Source organism: Electrophorus electricus, chromosome 16 (genome assembly GCF_041902795.1).
Source record: "Electrophorus electricus isolate QZ-2024a chromosome 16, ASM4190279v1, whole genome shotgun sequence".
NCBI classification, from domain to species: domain Eukaryota; kingdom Metazoa; phylum Chordata; class Actinopteri; order Gymnotiformes; family Gymnotidae; genus Electrophorus; species Electrophorus electricus.
This window is the reverse complement of record NC_137512.1, coordinates 14,299,321-14,316,867: the sequence shown is the minus strand read 5'-3', so window position 1 is coordinate 14,316,867 and position 17,547 is coordinate 14,299,321. Positions and strand designations below refer to the sequence as shown.

At 37.4% G+C, this 17,547-nt stretch overlaps 3 protein-coding genes across 4 annotated transcripts; 2 read left to right on the top strand and 1 right to left on the bottom strand.

The window, feature by feature from the left end:
* The first annotated feature begins 3,542 nt into the window (after window positions 1-3,542).
* Window positions 3,543-4,892, top strand: LOC113568027 (vacuolar ATPase assembly integral membrane protein vma21-like). The gene is made up of 3 exons (XM_026996189.3): window positions 3,543-3,705; window positions 4,316-4,425; window positions 4,536-4,892. Exons 1-3 carry the CDS (start codon window positions 3,644-3,646, stop codon window positions 4,676-4,678), a joined length of 315 nt encoding a protein of 104 aa, XP_026851990.1. The 5' UTR covers window positions 3,543-3,643; the 3' UTR covers window positions 4,679-4,892.
* A 145-nt stretch (window positions 4,893-5,037) lies between these two features.
* rnf128b (ring finger protein 128b) lies at window positions 5,038-12,712 on the top strand. Its single transcript, XM_026996186.3, has 7 exons — window positions 5,038-7,271; window positions 9,805-10,049; window positions 10,712-10,783; window positions 10,890-10,972; window positions 11,777-11,864; window positions 12,108-12,261; window positions 12,573-12,712. The coding sequence occupies exons 1-7, from the start codon at window positions 6,710-6,712 to the stop codon at window positions 12,710-12,712; spliced, it is 1,344 nt and encodes a 447-aa protein (XP_026851987.2). The 5' UTR covers window positions 5,038-6,709.
* Window positions 12,713-13,281: 569 nt separating this feature from the next.
* On the bottom strand, window positions 13,282-17,424 carry LOC113568026 (gap junction alpha-3 protein-like). 2 transcript variants are annotated; one of them, XM_026996188.3, is made up of 2 exons: window positions 16,742-17,424; window positions 13,282-15,750 (listed from the first exon to the last, which is right to left on the bottom strand). In XM_026996188.3, the coding sequence occupies exon 2, from the start codon at window positions 15,713-15,715 to the stop codon at window positions 14,648-14,650; it is 1,068 nt and encodes a 355-aa protein (XP_026851989.2). In that variant the 5' UTR covers window positions 15,716-15,750; window positions 16,742-17,424; the 3' UTR covers window positions 13,282-14,647. The 2 variants fall into 2 exon arrangements, with proteins under 2 accessions (XP_026851989.2, XP_026851988.2); XM_026996187.3 differs by having other exon boundaries at window positions 13,282-15,739; window positions 16,742-17,420.
* Between the last annotated feature and the right edge of the window lie 123 nt (window positions 17,425-17,547).

Below are 17,547 nucleotides of genomic sequence, written 5' to 3'. Positions count from 1 at the left end.
AGCAAAGATCAAAGCCAAGAAGGAGAAAAAAAAAAAAGAAAAAAAAGAAATGAGCCACATTACAAGTAACAGAAAGACTTCACAACTAAACTACTCTATGGAGATATTGTAAATACATTGCCATTGATCACACGGGACAGGTGATAATGGGGAGACAGATAAGGGTGAGGGTGCTCAGTGATCCTGACCTCTGGTGGTGTCCTCCTGAGATGGTGTCACACCTGTAAATGCAATTAATGTATCTAAAATTAAACTTCAAAACCCAAACAGAATGCTCACTTTTTAAACCAAAGCTCAAAAATGTTTGTGTACTGTTGTTTTGGGGATATACCTAAACCTGGCAATTAACTGTTGAGTTTATTCCGATGCGTTAGCAGTGAAATCATTAAACATTGTTTGACTCTGACATTTTAGGACTAGAGTCAGGTACCCCCAAACTCATACATATTTATTTCTGGGCAAAATCTTGACTGATGGCAACCCATTCTTGCCTAATCAGTGCTTGGAGTTGATCACAGTTTCTGTGTTTTTGTTTGTCCACCCTCTTTTTGAGGACTGACCATGGGTTTTCTATGGGTTTGAGATCTGGGGAGTTTCCTGGCCATGGACCCAAAATTCCAATATGCTGTTCACCAAGCCACTTGGTTATCACTTTTGCCTTCTGACATGGTGCTCTGTCATGCTGGAAAAAGCATTGTTCATCACCAAATTGCTCCTGGATTGGGAGAAGGTGCTCTTGCAGGATGTTTTGATATCATTCATTATTCATGGTGGTGTTATCAGATAAAATATTGAGCAAACCCACTCCCTTGGATGAGAAGCAACCCCACACATGAATGGTCTCAGGATGCCTCACTGTTGGCATGACAAGATTCGTTATAGCGCTCACCTTTTCTTCTCTGGACAATCATTTGTCCAGATGTCCCAAACAGTTTGAAGGGGGCTTCATCAAAGAAAATAACTTTACCCCAGTCCTCTGCAGTCCAATCCATATACTTCCTGCAGAATGTCTGTCTGTCCTTGACATCTGTCCTTCTTGACACCAAGCCTTCCTACAAAAGCCTTTGGCTCACTGTGCATGCAGATGCACTCACACCTGCCTTCTGCCATTCCTGAGCAATCTCTGCACTTGGTGGTGACCCAATCCCATAGCTGCATACTCTTTAGGAGACGGTCCTGACACTTGCTTGACTTTCTTGGGTGCCCTGAAGCTTTCTCCTTGAAGTTCTTAATGATTCGATAAATGGTTGATTTAGGCGCCATCCTTACAAGCAGCAATGTCCTTGCCTGTGAAGTCATTTTGATGCGATGCAATGATGACTGCATGAGTTTCCTTGGAGGTAACCATGGGTAATATAAAAAAAATTTCAAGCACCACCACCCCTTTTAAAATAATCAGTCTGCTCTTCTAATTAGCAAGACAGAGTGATATCAGCTGCCTTGTCCTTGTAAACACTTTCTCCTGAGCTAACAAAATCACTACATTGTTTACTACATTGAAAGTCTGGGAAATACTTAAAGAAATGCTGGATGTCCTCATATTGAGCCTGCTATGGGGACAAAATCAGAGTCAAAGTGTGTTTTTGTAAATTTCCTTTGTAGGCCAATAGTAATTTACATGCCTGGCTTTAGTTTGATTAATTTGTCTTCTTTTCAATCCTTGGAAAAAAAGTTAAAATTTGGTTACATTTTGTCTAGAAGGTCCAGTGCCTAAATTTAATTAACCCACTGAGCTGTGGCTCTGTATTGGGTGCATGGGTCATTTGTTACTGGCTGCAACAACTGCCAACTACCTCATGGGGGAGTAGTAGCATAACTGCTGAACAACTCTTTTAAATAATATTATGATTATTATTTTTAATACCGTATTTTTCATTTAAGATTTAATTATCGCATTAAAACAATTATATCAGTCTACTGCATCAAGTCTCTGTCTTATTCATATAACAATCTGTCCCATCTTTCTTAGAAAACTCTGTGCTTGCAACAACAGCCTTGATGAAAACACTGTTGCCTTTTCCATCCACCAAAGGGTAGGGTACCTCTGATTTAAGAACAATATGTGACTAATAGTAGATTTATTTTGTGAGTACTGTTCATGTGCTCACTGTTTTCTTCTCTGGTATGGGCAGAGACTAAGGTAGGTGATATTGCATTTAGGCCTATGTATGTGTTTTTGTTTGCTTAACTTGTTTGTTTATTTATCTTATTTGTTTATTATACAAGAAAAAGGTAGTTATATAGACTTTTGAAAAAGCAGAGTTTACCATTTTGCTTTACTGTAGAGTAAAAAAAAAGTATTTGGGAACTGTATCTAAAGACATCTAAAAGGTATTGCCTTAAACTTTAAACCTTTAAAAAACAACAAATTATGACTTTAGAATCTTTGGGGGTAAATGACCCATTATTACTTTAATTCTATTTATGTTTTTTTCTATACTGATTTTTTATCAGTTTCTGTTATGAAAATAACTTTGCTCCAAATGGGATTCAAAGAATAGTTTGCCCCAGAATGGTAATATAACTTAGAACACTAGAGGAAACCATTTAATACAATCTTATTTCTAAAATATTAATCATCTGCAAAGTGATTTAAATCAGATTACCTGTTTTGTAAAATGTACTTCATTTTCTGTAACAAGGAATCATCTACTTGTCTAACTCTTCTGCCATGTTGTTCCATAAATTACGTTTAAATGGGCAAACACATTCTACCACTGCCTTGCAATGCTTTTGTGCTCTATTCACCAATTATGATTCTGCACATTTGAGTGAAACAGAAAGCACCACTCATTTGCCTTGGCTCACAGACAGGAATGGTCTGTTAAGCAGAATAGCACAACCCACACTCTTTTTTTTTTTTTTTTGGTGGAGTGAACAACTGAATGCATCTATATGTCGCCTATCCAGTAACTCGACCAAAAACAAGAATATATAGATTGTGATGTTTTTAATTCATCATCTTAGTGGGCACACACCAGTGGCTTGGCATGAAGTTGTGCACATTTAATACTAAAGCATTTGCTGCATAATGTTATGATTAAGTGAGGCAAATATTACTGCAAATAAGTGTCATAGACAGTGTTTTAGTCAGTTAGTGGTTTTTTTTATTTTATTTCACCTTTTTTTCAATATCACAATTTCAAACATAATAAGCCTTAGATTTGTAAAAGATGCTATTGTTTTGGACATTTCTGACATTTTAAATTTTATTAGATTCAATTAAATATATGATTAAAAGATAGATGCAGCCTAAATTAAATTACATTAGCCTAAATTATACCTGATCATTTTACAGATCATCCAATGCTCCAAAAAGGTTTAAACAAACTAGTTTGTATTAATAAGAGTTGCGTTTTCCATTATACGAAAATTTACCTGCTAAGACTGGGTTGTTTGATAACCATTGTCACATTACAGTAGCGTTACTTTTCCCCCTATCACCTTATCCTTGTGCCACTGTAGCTCAAGAATCATTCACTACTACGATTGTGCCTCCCTCCATTAGAGGGCGCAGTACAAACGGACTACGTGTATAATAGCATCGCTATCATATGACCCATGCGGAAGGACACCAAATTAGCTATCTGAAAACATTTATCTTAGGATCTGGTTAGTATTATTCACGTGGATTTAAAATCTAATGGAGGGGTTTATGAAAACGTCCCTAAACCAAGCATCAGAAACTGCCCCGGATTTCAGAGGGTAAGTTGTTCCCCCTTTGTCCAAATTAAATTTGTCCATAGCGAGCCAACTAAGTTAGCTAACCCAGAAATGCTATTAATCATTGTGTTATAAATGCCCAAAATTCCCTAAATATAATCCTTAATTATCATTGTACTATGATCAGTGTACATTGTGTAGATCAGAACTTGGGAGCTAGAGTCTTCAGTAAACACAACTAAGCTATTTTACATAGTTTATTTATTAAATAAGTGGCGCAGTCAATCAACCTATTTTAAAATACAAATTTTTACTTGACACTTTCATTTATTTTACTTATATAACCTACTGCAGTAATCTTGATTTCATTTGTTCTTAAATATTTAAAGCATTCTTTGGTCTTCAAGTACTGTGGTTCTTGTGGCTTGCCAGGTTGTTTGGTGGTGCTAAGATCAGCTATGTGGGTATTTGTATTTTTCCTGAACGTTTCTAACAGTTTTGACAGGCTTTCTAGACTCCAGATGGAAATGCTGCATCTAGAATCAACTCTAGACCTTTTGTAAACTTTCATGCATAAGCTCCTTATGCAGTGATGCGTCTGGCCAACATGCAACAAAATATGACCTCACTTATTTGTGTTTGTGTATTTCAGGAATGATGGATCCTTGGTGTCTGCTCTTAAAACACTGCTGTTTTTTACCATCTTAATGGTTACACTACCAATAGGATTATATTTTGCATCCAAGGCATACATTTTTGAAGGTACAGATCTGACATTTATGCACACATGCACATCTTTTGGTTACATCAAGGCCTCATACAAGAGACCCTCTGTGAACCACAGAAAATTAACTGCTTTATTCTCTCTCCAGGCTCATTTGAGATGTCCAACACAGATAGCTATTTCTATGCTGCTATTGTAGCAGTTTTGGCAGTGCATGTAGTCCTAGCCCTTTTTGTTTATGTAGCCTGGACGGAAGGTTCATCACAGAGGAGGAAAGGCAAGCATGATTAAACTCAGATGGCAGAAGTAAAACGGAGTTCATCCATATGGCCATGCCGGCCTTTAATGTCAGAGAGGAGGATGAAAGTTTCAAGTTAACGGTAGCATTACGATTGAGTTCATTTATGTGGATTTTATTCCATTTTTTTTGTACTGTAGTCATGTTCAAATGTATGGGGACCTGTGCAGTAAAATGTCAATCAGTTCTAATCTGAGAATCCCACAAGCCTTTCTTGTTTTTATTAAACTGTTTTATGCTGTAGGTGAAAGCATTTTAAAGTTCTGAAATAATATGCCATAAAATAACATGTCACCACATTTTATACTCACAAAAGGTATTAGGCAATCAAATGTCTAAGCTGTTAGCTAGCTAACTAAGTAAAATAAAGATAAATATGCGATATGAATAATGCATAGACTACCCGTCGAGTGCGTAAACTAACGACACAACACGCATAACGTTGGACACCTCGGAGTATACCCGTTTCTTCTTACCTCCTTGTTGTGCTTGGTAATTTTGCTTTCTACCAAGCATGTCGTATCCACCCTTCGCAGCGATGTAAAAAAGCAACACGAAGTTAAGAAAACAAATTAAGTACCACAACTAGACTGTAATGGTACGTTATACACAAGTTTGTACCGAACTGTTCTGTTATTGGATATGACATATATTTATTAAAATAGGTCGAACAAAAACGAATTCCGTAAAACGTTTTGGCACGTCTCAGGATGTATGAAGGAGAAAGAAGGATTTCTAACGAGATATCAAGGAGGACGGAGGACGCGCTCGATCATCCTATTCCGTAATTTAGATGTTGTTAGGCTGTTTTCCTCCCCGCTCATGGAGACAAACTCATTTATGAAGCCTAAGACACCAAGTCACAGTTTGCGCGGCCTGTGGCAAACCTCTTGGGAATCGAAGTTAATAAATGACTGTGGTACGTGCATACACCCGCTATTATTTGGCATAATATGCTTATTTATGTTTTTATTATTTATCGATTGTAATGATAATATACTGATTAAAAAAGATTATTATTATAATCAAGTATTTTTCAGGTTTTCATACTCAGTTGCAATGCATCTGGTGAGTTTCGATGCCCCCAAATAGCCCTACCCCGAAAATAAAACTGGTGAAGTAACTGGCTGTGGAAAACCTTGGAACTTATATTTGAATTTCATTTTAAGTAACATGGATTGCACAGCAAAAAGAAATGATCCGGGCATTGGCGGTTTGTTGTGTTATTGACTTGGCAGCGGGCTTCTCAAAAGTCCCCAAAATTCCGACTTATTACTGTTATAATGTATGATAAAATATTCCCCACCATTTTGTTGATTGAGATAAATAAATTAATTAATCATGAGGAAATTAGTAAAGTGTCTTATGTATGCTTTATGTATTGAATCAAGTCAAAGTTTTAAAAGGTCATTTATTTATTTATTTATTTATTTGTTTGTTTGTTTGTTTGTTTGTTTGTCTGCAATTCCCACTATTGTTACACAGAATCTGACTATCAAGAATAGGCCACTGTCTGGCATTATAAAAGGAAAAATGTAGGTAAATCAGGGCAGTATTAAAATGCCCTCTTCTGGGGGTGTTTCTGATATGTAACAATGATTGATTTAATCCCCCAGTAAAATTGGGGGATTTAACCACCCCCCAACAAACTACATTTTGCTCTAAAGCTCAAATCGACTTCCTGTTATCAGTTCTGTCTTGAAATGCAGCAGTGATGTTTACTTACGTGTTAGCTATCACTAGCCACACTAAACATGTAGTACTATTCTCTGGTCTTTTACCAGGTGATTCAAGATGAAAATATGGTGTATCTTATGGTCTGGGATGTATGCAGAGATGTATGCCCGTTGACTGCCATCCAGTATTTAAATCCAAAAATGTCATTACTATTATAATGCTATAAATGTAATGAATGTTTTTGATATTGTTCTTTAGAGGGATTTCATTGTTTTATACCCATGAGGAAAAGGTAGGGCACAACCCTTTTAAAAGAATACAATCTTAACCAGTGTTCAAGGTCCAGGATGATAAGACCAGCTCCAACTGACGTAGAGCAATCTTGCATTACAACAGGGAGAGATCTGATTACAATTAATGGCAGGTACAGAGAGGCACTGCACAGTGTAGCAAAGAACAGAAGGGTTTTTTACCAGCTCTGGAAAAAAATGACAAAGGACCTTACAGGAATGCAGTGTTTGACTTGGGCCTGGCTGGTGTTATGGATTTTCCAGTTTCAGCTTCATCCAGGGGCCTCTATAATCATCTGGACCGCTAATGTGGAGGTCAGCTACATCAGCACTGGGACCAACCAAACTGTAATAAATACATGTAAATGTGGCATTTATGGTCTCGACTCACCCTTGCAACGGGCCTTTGGATCCGTCGTGCTTCCCAGTCCCGATCCACTGGCCTGCTTTTCGAATATTTCATTCACTGTCACCCAGCAGCCTTGGATAGCTCTCATCAAAAGAGGGAACTGTAGCCATGCTGAAAAAATCCGAGCCGCCCAGGAAGAAGGAGCCTCGGCAGTAGTTATCTACAATGTTGATGGGACTGGCAACGAGACAAGTACGATGTCCCATCCAGGTAGGATTATCTTCTTTTGTAAATTAGTGCTGTGATGAGGTGGAATATGAATAGCTCTTTCACACCAAGTCTGAGCTATTTACATAATTGACACTTTCCAGTTCAGAGAAACCTGAGAGCTACAAGCAGAAACATTTAAATGAATATTCAATGTAATCTTATTGGATAAACACTGTTTTGTGGTTTTGCAGTTGTCTTCTCCATCTGTCTCTAATGTAATCAACTCATTACACTCTATAAATAGCTGTCTTTGTCCTGTATGTTGCTCTGTGCTGTAATTCTCATAGATTAAGCCCTTATTGTAATACAGGCATTGCACAGCTGCTACACAGCTTCATAGATTTAACTTCATGAAGGCAGGGTCCACACAGTCCAGTTCTTTTACTTAATACTGTAATACATTATCTTCACTGTGAATGCTGAGTCACATTATTTGTTAGGGAGGTTCTGTTTTGAAAGGTTAATTCATACATCCAGCTAATTCATAATAGACGCAAATTTCCATCAAGGCATTACTGAAGAGTAATATTGAAATAACAATGAATTAATTATTGAAAAGTAACAATGAAATAACATGTATTTAAGTGCTTCAATGGGCTCTACTCTGACAGAAATGTATAATAATTATGTACAAATAAAAGGAAATAAAAAGGATACAATCCAACCACATACAACCATATATAACCTTTGTATATATTTTAAGTATTTTGTTCTCTTGGTTTCACATACGACAAAATAATGTCCATAACAGTATTCAGTTAGGGTATTGGGAGGAGTAAGATGCTTTAAAAATTATTTTAGTGCCAGCTATTGGGACAAAAATAGTTAAAAATGTGCTGCCTTCCAAAATGTTAAGGCTGACACAGTGAAGTGGGTGAAATGCTTAGCTGAATAAGGACAGTCTGGGATACTGTGTACCTAATGTAAAGTCCCTTTTGGCTGCTTTTGATGACCATCTAAACTCCATATCTCATGACGTGTTCAGTGTGGCTTTGGAAGGAAGATAAGGTTCCATATTCAAAGCAGGTTATCAGCTGTATATTTGTACCAGTAAATGAAATGCCACCAACTTATCCAGAGCCAAAGGTGGCCTCCGCACAGCTACCTAAGACCTAATTATACAGCAAGACCTGACTGGTGGTTAATCATTTTCCTCAGTAAAATGGGATACACTGAATTCCAGGACATTTATCCCATTTGCTTCAGAGACCTTTAAAAGTGCTCCAGAGGATTCGCCATATTTGTGTTTCTCAATTATCAGATTTCCAACTTGGTTAGTATACTTGTTTGTCTTAATTTTGAGTCTTTCATTTGAATGGCTCCTATGATGATGTGAGGCCTTGCAGAGGCATGTGTATTTTATCCTTCAAAATAGTCCACTAATTTTCCACATAGCTGGAGGCCATTAATAATTAATGTGATAATGTAATACATTACATTTGAGCACATTTTTGCATGAGTTATGAAGTTATGAAATCTGAAAAAGAAGTTGACATATTACTATTAGGAGAGTTCAATAATTCTTACAGTGAACACATACTTCTTATATAGTGTATAGTGGGAAGCCGTATGGATAAAGCATGAGAGAGAGGGCTTTGCTTGTCCTTGGATAAAGTGTTTTTTTATTCTCTCATTTTATTCCCAAGTTATTTTAACATCTATCTTTTTTCCTTTTTATGTTTTACTTTATTTTGCTTTTATTCAACATGTAAAGCACTATGTAAACGTGTTTTAAGGGTGCTATATAAATCTACTTATTCCCATTATTATTAGTAGCAGTAGCAATAGTAGTAATATTATATTTTTCGATGGGACAATTTCATAATGAAATCATAAAATATACCTTGCACATGTACTCTGAGCATATGTATGGTCATGAGCACAAATTAGACTTCATAAATAGGCTGAGGAAAAATAACCATAAGCCTGTTTTATTAAGTCCTAGATCAGTGTCTCTTTTTATGACCCAATTCAGAGCTACTTATTTATCATATACATATTTGACATGGTCTAATAAATGCTCACATTTTTATCTAGATTGTACAGCATTTATAAGCATAAAGGTTTGATGATTGACATTACCTTTCACATTTTTATTAGTTTTGTCATTGCATAGTCACTGCATACAGTTTTCTTGATTAAAGAAACCTTTCAATGGCTAAGAGATCATGAAGAATTGCCTGACCCTACCATGGTGTTTATTTTACAATTTGCAAAGTGGTAACATCGCAAATAAATTATTAAGGTTTTGCTAGACCACTCTGTTGGTTCTCTGTTACTTATTATTCTGGTATGAATGGCCGGAATAAGAAAGTGCCACAAGCTTCATTATATGAATACGCCTTCTAATATAACACAATGCATGTATTTGGTACCTACTCTGAGTATGAGAAGCAAATGTTTATTTAGTAGCTGCTTCTCAAGCCTCTATTGATCTGCTGCACTACCAGCAGAATTGCTGTTTTAATCCTACTCTCCCAAGCAAATCTAGATACTTTCATGTGTTCCACATGTTGTGTACTTTATCCCACAGGAACTGGCAGTACAGTGGCCATCATGATTGGTAATGTCCTGGGAACAGAAATTGCCAACCTGATCAAGAGTGGAACAGAAGTCTACATGGATATAAAAGTGGCTGGTCCACACGGGCCAGTCAGCCCTTTGTGGATCTATATAATGTCTTTCACCTTCTTTGCAATAACAGTCATTATTCTGAGCTACTTCATCGTCATAGTCTTTAAGCGCCTATACAGGAACCAGCAGCTTCGGATCCAGCAGGTTAGGCATTTACTGGATACATTTGACCCACTAAGATCAGTTACGCTCCTTTGGAGCTCACTCAGGAGATCAGTTTCAGAGGTCTGTCCAGCTACCAGATCAAGCCTGAGCTTCTCATTAATGAATTGATCTTCTTTCTGGATTTCTGTTTTTCCACTGCCATTTCTCTACCAGCTCTAACAGTAATTAATCAGACATCAGTACACAAGTAGAAGAAAAAACGTTTTACATACAAAAATGCTTGGAGTAAAATCCACACTTTAGGAATAACAACACTCTTGTATGTATATAGTTTTTTTTCTGGCTGAGACAAAAGGTTTACCTCTTGCAATAAACGTTTCAATGTTTTAAGTTGGGCAGGGATGTGTGTATGTGTGTGGGGGGGCAGTTAACAACTTTTGTTTAGGTGTAAATTGCGATGTTCCTTACTGAAGGTTATGCATTAGTTACAGTCAAATCAGCTTTTTAAATAAACCTGCTTCCTTCTTTTTTGTCAGAATGGGATTTCATTTTGTCCCACTCCCCCCATGACCCCCCCCCCCATATTACAGTCTTATTAGAATATATTTTAACATGTTGATACTTCAGGAAAAACTGAATTAAACTGTCACAAACACCAGAAAAGATGACACAAAACAATCCTTTTTCAATCATATTTACAGAGGGAACTTAAAAAAGTGGCTGAGAAAGCTATTGCCAAGTTACAAGTTCGGACTCTGCGGCGAACTGATCCGGTATTGTGTAACAGACATTATTTCTAAATCATTTATTGTAAAAAACAAAACAAAAACAACAACAGTTAAGGGCATGTGTAGAAATTACTATTGTTTGTCTTGACAGGAAATTGAAGCAGAAGACTACAGCTGTGCTGTTTGTATAGACTCCTTCAAGAGGGGCGATGTTGTAACAAATCTACCTTGCAGGTATATGAATATGAACAGACATGTAAAACATTAAGAGAGACTTGTCTGGATACAGACTTAGCCTAGTCTACAATAAAAAATACAAAAGCTGAAAAATACAACACCTGACCTCTGCAACAAATGCAGCCCATGTAAAATGTATCCCATTACAAATCATCATTGAAATATTTTGTTTTCTTCTGTCACGTTATGTCGGCACACACTCCAATACTGTCCCATACATCTCTGGACTAGTAATTGTTTACAAAAATGTCCAGCAGGTTCATTTTATCATTGTCTGCAGGCAATGGATATTTTGTAGTTTTATCAAAATAGCTCCACTTTAGAATAGTTATTGGAGTTGGACTGGGGTTAAAAGAGACACCATACAACAAGGACTTGTATATTCATATATATTTTCAGAGACTTGTTCAGTTTATACTCTTCTCTTGTATAAACAATCTTATTTGATTTATTAACCTCCATTCCTTCTGCTTGTTTTATTTCCCGTTTTAATTATCTGTATCTGTTTCCCTTCCTTTCTGGCAGTATGTGAAATTGAATCATTTTAAATGCAAATCTTCTGTCAGTAGTGAATATTATAAATATATATTGCTGTAATTTCTGTAATGGATCACATGATGACATCTCATAAACCTTGTGATGTTTCACAGGGAGTTCCAAGGACTCTTGGATGACTGTGTCACTGAATTGTGTGTGACAAACTAATAAGAATATATAGTGTGTGACAATGATTTTCTAGCTTTATGGGGACTGTTATGTTGACTTTTCAACCTAAACTATGTCCCTTTATTCCATTTCAAGACATGTCTTCCATAAGACCTGCATTGAACCATGGCTATTGGAACACCATACCTGCCCCATGTGTAAATATGATATTTTAAAAGGCGAGGTAAGTTTTGTTGTAGATTTACTGTTGTTATAATAGTTTTTTGTAGCTTAATTTTGACACAGTTTCTCAGTACGTACTTTATTTATAAGCCCAAACATTGGAAACATTTGTAATGTGTCATTGTAACTGCAGTCCAGAGGTCGTACATAACTTACCTCGTGCTGCACTGTTCTGTAAGCATTTTAACACACAGTTAAGCAATTGTTTATGTTTGTTGCACAATGTCACTGTCTTATTCTGAAGGTTGGGGTGGAAGCTGGCCAAGCGTCCTCCTTGCCACCAGCAGATGTCAGGTTTTATCCAAGCACTGTGACTGGGTCCCTGCCTGCCACAGCAGATGCACTCACATTACATCATACCGATACCTGGCTAAGCTTAGACATTCAGGCCCCTGAAGGTAAGATGGTCCAAAAATATTTTTATTCACCTTACTACACAATCATGTGTGATTTCTCAAACACTGACGTCCATGTGACCTACCTCCTTTTAAAACGGATAATGTTCTGTTATAAATTTGTTTGTTTATATTTCACACACACACTGACCTGTCTGGTGTGACTGTATGGTACATTTACACTGACTGACTGATCTTGCCAGCAACCTTATGCCATTAACAGAGTAAACAGAAGTGTCAGCTCACAGTGCTGAAATGTTTACTGAAGAGCACTGACGTGTCTGATGTCAAATATTTTTACCTCATGATATCAGCTGCCATTCAGGTGTCAGATCCTATTTATGAAGACTTGGATACCAGGAAAAAGGAACATGTCTATGAGAATCCAACATTTGAGCAGGAACAACAGTGCTCTGACCATCAGGGCATTAACTGTCAAACACATCAAATGTAGATTTTATTTGCACGATGTTAAGTACCACTTAAGTCTTTGAGGTATAATCCGTGTAAGAAAAAAAGGTCTCTGTGTACACACAATGTATATTGGACACAGAAATTAGGAGTTCTTGCAACTAACAGATTGAAATAATCAACTGTAACAGCAATGATGATGTTCATTTCAAAGACTTCCAAAAACAAAGATTGGTAGATTGTTAAATGGGTTTGACAGCTTGCTTGAAACAATACATACTTCAAAGGTTTTTGATTTTTTATCTTGAGATTTTCTGTTTCATGACTGTGCTCAGTTTACTTTATTTTTGTGTACTCAGTACTTTATTGTTCATAGGATTGATAGATTCTAAGAATCTATGGATGATTGTGCATATTTATGAAGTATTGAATCAAATTCTGTGACAATTTTCTTCACTCAGTATGTAAAAGGGGCCAAATATTAAATCATATATTGTGTTATTATGCATATTAAATATTGCTACATCAGTTGGCCTGTAACACTATAAAAATAAACAATAAACACATTTTAAAAATAATTTTGCACTTATTTTTAAACAGAGGTCAACACAGTTCGCATAAATTGAATGTTTATTTCTCCCTTTGCAACACAGCTGTAAACCTAAGACCAATCTCTTGATATGTCAAAATATTTATTTAAAGCAGGTGACCTCTTAATGAAAATATCTTCAGACAAGCCTGTGACCACAGGCCATTCATACTCACATTTATTCTCTTGCCAGCAGGTCTGTACTAAACAAGGGTAATGTGAATGGAGCACAATATAGATTTATTAAATACAACAGCTACTGTGCACACCAGGTGAGCAGATTTGTATAATCTACTGTGTTTTGTACACTGTTGATTTTGGGGAGCATGTCATGTGTAGCATTTTGTTTCCCTTGCAGTAGTTGGAAGCTAATTATAGTTCTGGATAGGGGATCTTTGAAGTAGACAAAGTCAGCAGAGGAGTTACAAGCTGGTATGTGACTTAGAAATGGTTGAGAAGACTTCTAATTTTAACCCTTTAGACCAATTGGCCCTTTCCTCAGAGCAGAGAAGAGATACCAAGTCTAAAAAGGGTTATGCAACATACGTATGCCTTAGTTTTAGATTATGAATTGTATATGCCCAAATTAGACTTAACTTTCATGTCCAATCTCCAAATAAACTTTATATATCTTTCAACAATCAGAGCTGTTAATGGTGAAATGGTACAAAACGGTTTTCCTGATTGTAGGAAATTGTAGGAAAGTTTTAAAAAAGGAAGTGGATTTCATGTTCATTTTTTTTTTTTTCCAGTTGGTTTATGAATTGCTTTAGCTCCTTTAACCAAGTTGGAGAATTCCATAAAGCTTCTGATCTGCATTGTAGCTCAAAGTGCAACCAGGGATTTTCATTCCAACTATAAATAAACCAGGAGTGCAAATGTTTATATAAATTCATATATAAACCAGGAACTTTGCAGACTGTATAGAAAGAATCTCTTTAAAGATAGAATGAAAATGATGGTCTAGTTGTTTGTTCTATGATGGATCCTTAAGTGCATTATTAATTAGGCATTTGTAATGATCTTAAAAGGCCCTTTAAAACTTATATATTGTAATGAAACTGAGAAAGTGGGCTTTCAATATTTTTGTTAATCAGATCCTTTTAAAATGCCATAGGCATGTAAACAACATAATAGTATAAATAAAAAAATGTCACAAAGCCTCTACTAGACTTGGAAGAACTGCAGAGTTTATAGCATCTTGCAGTTCACTGTAGCATATGTAAAAGTTGTAAAACTATTTGAGGGCTTTTGGAGAAAGAAATCACACAATAAAACTTAACAAATGAAGCAGGACTTCATATTGTCCCATCATGGAATCCTAAAATTGACTTTTAGTCATAAAATCATTTTAACATTTAGGAGCCTTAAAGAGCAGAATCAGATCTATCAGATCCTCAGATCATCTACTCTAATTTTGTTTGCCAGCTTGGCGGTTCGGATGACCCTGCTCTGTTGATCACCAGACAATCCAGGTGACAAACCCAAAACCTTGCTTGCTTTCAGATTACATTCCTCTGGTTTACCATTCCTCTCAACTGCAGAGTTTTCCTTATTCTGCTTATAGACAGCTTTGCTGTTGTATGGAAGAAAAGAGTCTGGATCACCAGCTTGGGAAACATTGTATCCAGGGGCAGGCTGATATGATGCCTGGTGCCCATGGAAATAGTTATAACTGGGCCCAAATGGATCAGTTGCTTCACTGGGCGCCTTAGATGATGGCTCAGGTGGCAGCTCAGCCTTCCTGTAAGATATGCCCTGGCGGCATTTGGTGAAGCCCAAGTGATACATTTCCACCAGATTAAGAAGAAGTGATAGGCATGCCACTGCCAGCATAAAGATGATGAAAATAGTCTTCTCGGTTGGCCTGGAGATGTAGCAGTTCACCGGATTTGGGCAAGGGGGCCGGTCGCATGTGTAGAGAGGTTTGAGGTCAAACCCATACAAGAAGTATTGTGCGACTATGAAGCCAACCTCAAACAAGGTCTTGAAAATAATGTTGAAGACGTAGGTCCGTAGGATGTCACCCTGGAGACGGATGTGGCCTTGCTCGTCACGTAGTGGGGCCATCTTGGTCTTGCCATTGACAATAAGAGGCTGCTTGTCCCCCTGCTGGGAGAGCTCCTTCTCCTTCTGCTTCTGTTTCTCCTCCATGCGCACCAGAAGCAAGATGTGGCCTAGGTAAACAAGTGTGGGTGTGGACACGAAAATAATTTGCAGCACCCAGAAGCGGATATGCGAGATGGGGAATGTCTTGTCGTAGCAGACATTCTGGCAGCCAGGCTGCTTGGTGTCACAGGTGAAGCCAGACTGTTCATCACCCCAGACCTTCTCAGCAGCTGTACCCAGGACCAGGATGCGGAAGATGAAGAGGACAGTCAGCCACACTTTACCCACCACGGTGGAATGTTCCTGGGCACTCTCGAGCAGCTTCCCCAGCAGGCTCCAGTCTCCCATTGTGGCTTGTGCTTTGGCCCAGTCCTGCACATTATCTGGATATTAAAGTGTGCAACAGTATGGTGGCCATGGTGGAGCTTTTAAAATTTTCTTTAAATAAAAAACCTCAATTGATTGCAAGAGTCTATAATATTTGAATTTTTTTTAACCTCAGGAGACATTAAACCATTATGTACTTATGAAAACTGACACACAAGTCATTCATGTCTAAAAGCTCCCTCTTATCATGTTACCAGTGGAGCTAGTTTTAAACATAACAAAACCTAACTCTGTATTGAGCAGTAGTCAAGAGACAATTTCTGATTTCACCAATATAATCTAATATGCCTAGCAAATGACTGCAAAACAGTTATGATTTTCCCTTTTCTGTTTTTTTCATAAATATTTATTTCAATGTCAAATTTGAGTGACCTCTCAAATTAATATACATAAACTAACAGTGATCTCGCCAGTATTCCAGCAGAGAAAGCCTGACATTTGGTAAAATTAATGTATTTTTCATAAGTGTAACCTTTTAAACAAAAATAATTCTATAAACAGAAACTTTCAATCTCATGACTAAGTTGTTAAAGCAAGTGTTACAGTAATACTTGGAGACAGTCACAAAAAATGTTTGCGATATATATTCAAACAGTTAAAACAGAAGCGCGTTATCTCTAAAACAGGAGAAGTAGTCAGTCAGCTCAGTACTTTAGTCAGTCAGTAGTCAGCTCTTTATCATAGCACTGGCAAAAGCCAGTATAGCTATAGCAAGTCACAAATAGCTTGGCTCATATTGAGACATTAAATATCCAGCCACATCTTTTAAAGGTTGGCAAGACATAAATCCAGTTGTTTGCATTGCTGTGATAGTTACATTAAATATTTTAGACAGTACAAGAGACATCATCTGTGTCAAAACTAGTGGTGCTATGAAGTGCCTTTAGCTGTTCATTTCTATCCTGTTTAGGCCCTGAGTAAACACAGAATTTTTTTTAGATCAGTGCTTTCCTAATGAGTGAGAGTTGTACAAATAAAGTAGCCAACCTTGTCAATGAACACATCTCCAGTGGTAGAAGAGGAGCCATATGCATGGATCCATGTGGGTCAGCCACACAGGCCCCACTCTCAGGCCCATGTCAGAGCAATATCCTTGAATGGGAATGAAATTCCGGACTGCCTATGGCCACGGATCCAATCGTGATACATCAATTCCGTTTTTTCCTGTCCATGGCGAGGGAGCGTTGCCTGTTCACTTGCGGCGATCCCGACCTGTTGAAAATGCTGCCAAAGAGGGCTTCTGCTGGCCCTCTCCTCTGTCTCCCCAGGGTTAAATTTGGCATGGGGCACACGCTCTAATGTAAACTATCAGGCCCAGCACTTGCTTGTTACTTGAAGTGACAGGGCAGGGAGCCAATGAGACACCCACAAAGTGACCCAAGGGCAAGGCTAAATATAGTGTTAGGATCGCTCCTATCATGGGAGAGTTGAGCTGGAAGAGCACAGCCATTTGAGCCCTGAAGACATTGATGGAAATCTTAACCATGGCAGTACTTCACAATGTTGTGGTTGTGCTGTAGATTATATCACAAATTTATTCCATGCCCATTTTGATTTGAGGCTCTTTTCTTATTCTGATATTCTTTACTTCATAAATGTGAAACAACTGTGAGCACTGCCTAAGAGGCAACTCTTTAGCAAGTAATGTAAAGACAAATAAGAAGGCATATTTCATTCATGTTATTGAGACATAGACAATAAGCAAAATGTTGTTATTGCTATATATATGCTGAGGATGTTAGTCTAAAAACAATCACGCATGTTAGGAAAATAACATTGCGTAAAGACTGAAA

Coding starts and splice junctions, on each gene's coding strand:
- LOC113568027 (XM_026996189.3), top strand. CDS start 3,644: ATGGAGGGGTTTATGAAAACGTCCCTAAACCAAGCATCAGAAACTGCC. Junction 3,706..4,315: donor ACTGCCCCGGATTTCAGAGG/GTAAGTTGTTCC, acceptor TGTGTATTTCAG/GAATGATGGATCCTTGGTGT. Junction 4,426..4,535: donor CAAGGCATACATTTTTGAAG/GTACAGATCTGA, acceptor TTCTCTCTCCAG/GCTCATTTGAGATGTCCAAC.
- rnf128b (XM_026996186.3), top strand. CDS start 6,710: ATGATAAGACCAGCTCCAACTGACGTAGAGCAATCTTGCATTACAACA. Junction 10,050..10,711: donor AGCAGCTTCGGATCCAGCAG/GTTAGGCATTTA, acceptor TCATATTTACAG/AGGGAACTTAAAAAAGTGGC. Junction 12,262..12,572: donor AGACATTCAGGCCCCTGAAG/GTAAGATGGTCC, acceptor TCATGATATCAG/CTGCCATTCAGGTGTCAGAT.
- LOC113568026 (XM_026996188.3), bottom strand. CDS start 15,715: ATGGGAGACTGGAGCCTGCTGGGGAAGCTGCTCGAGAGTGCCCAGGAA.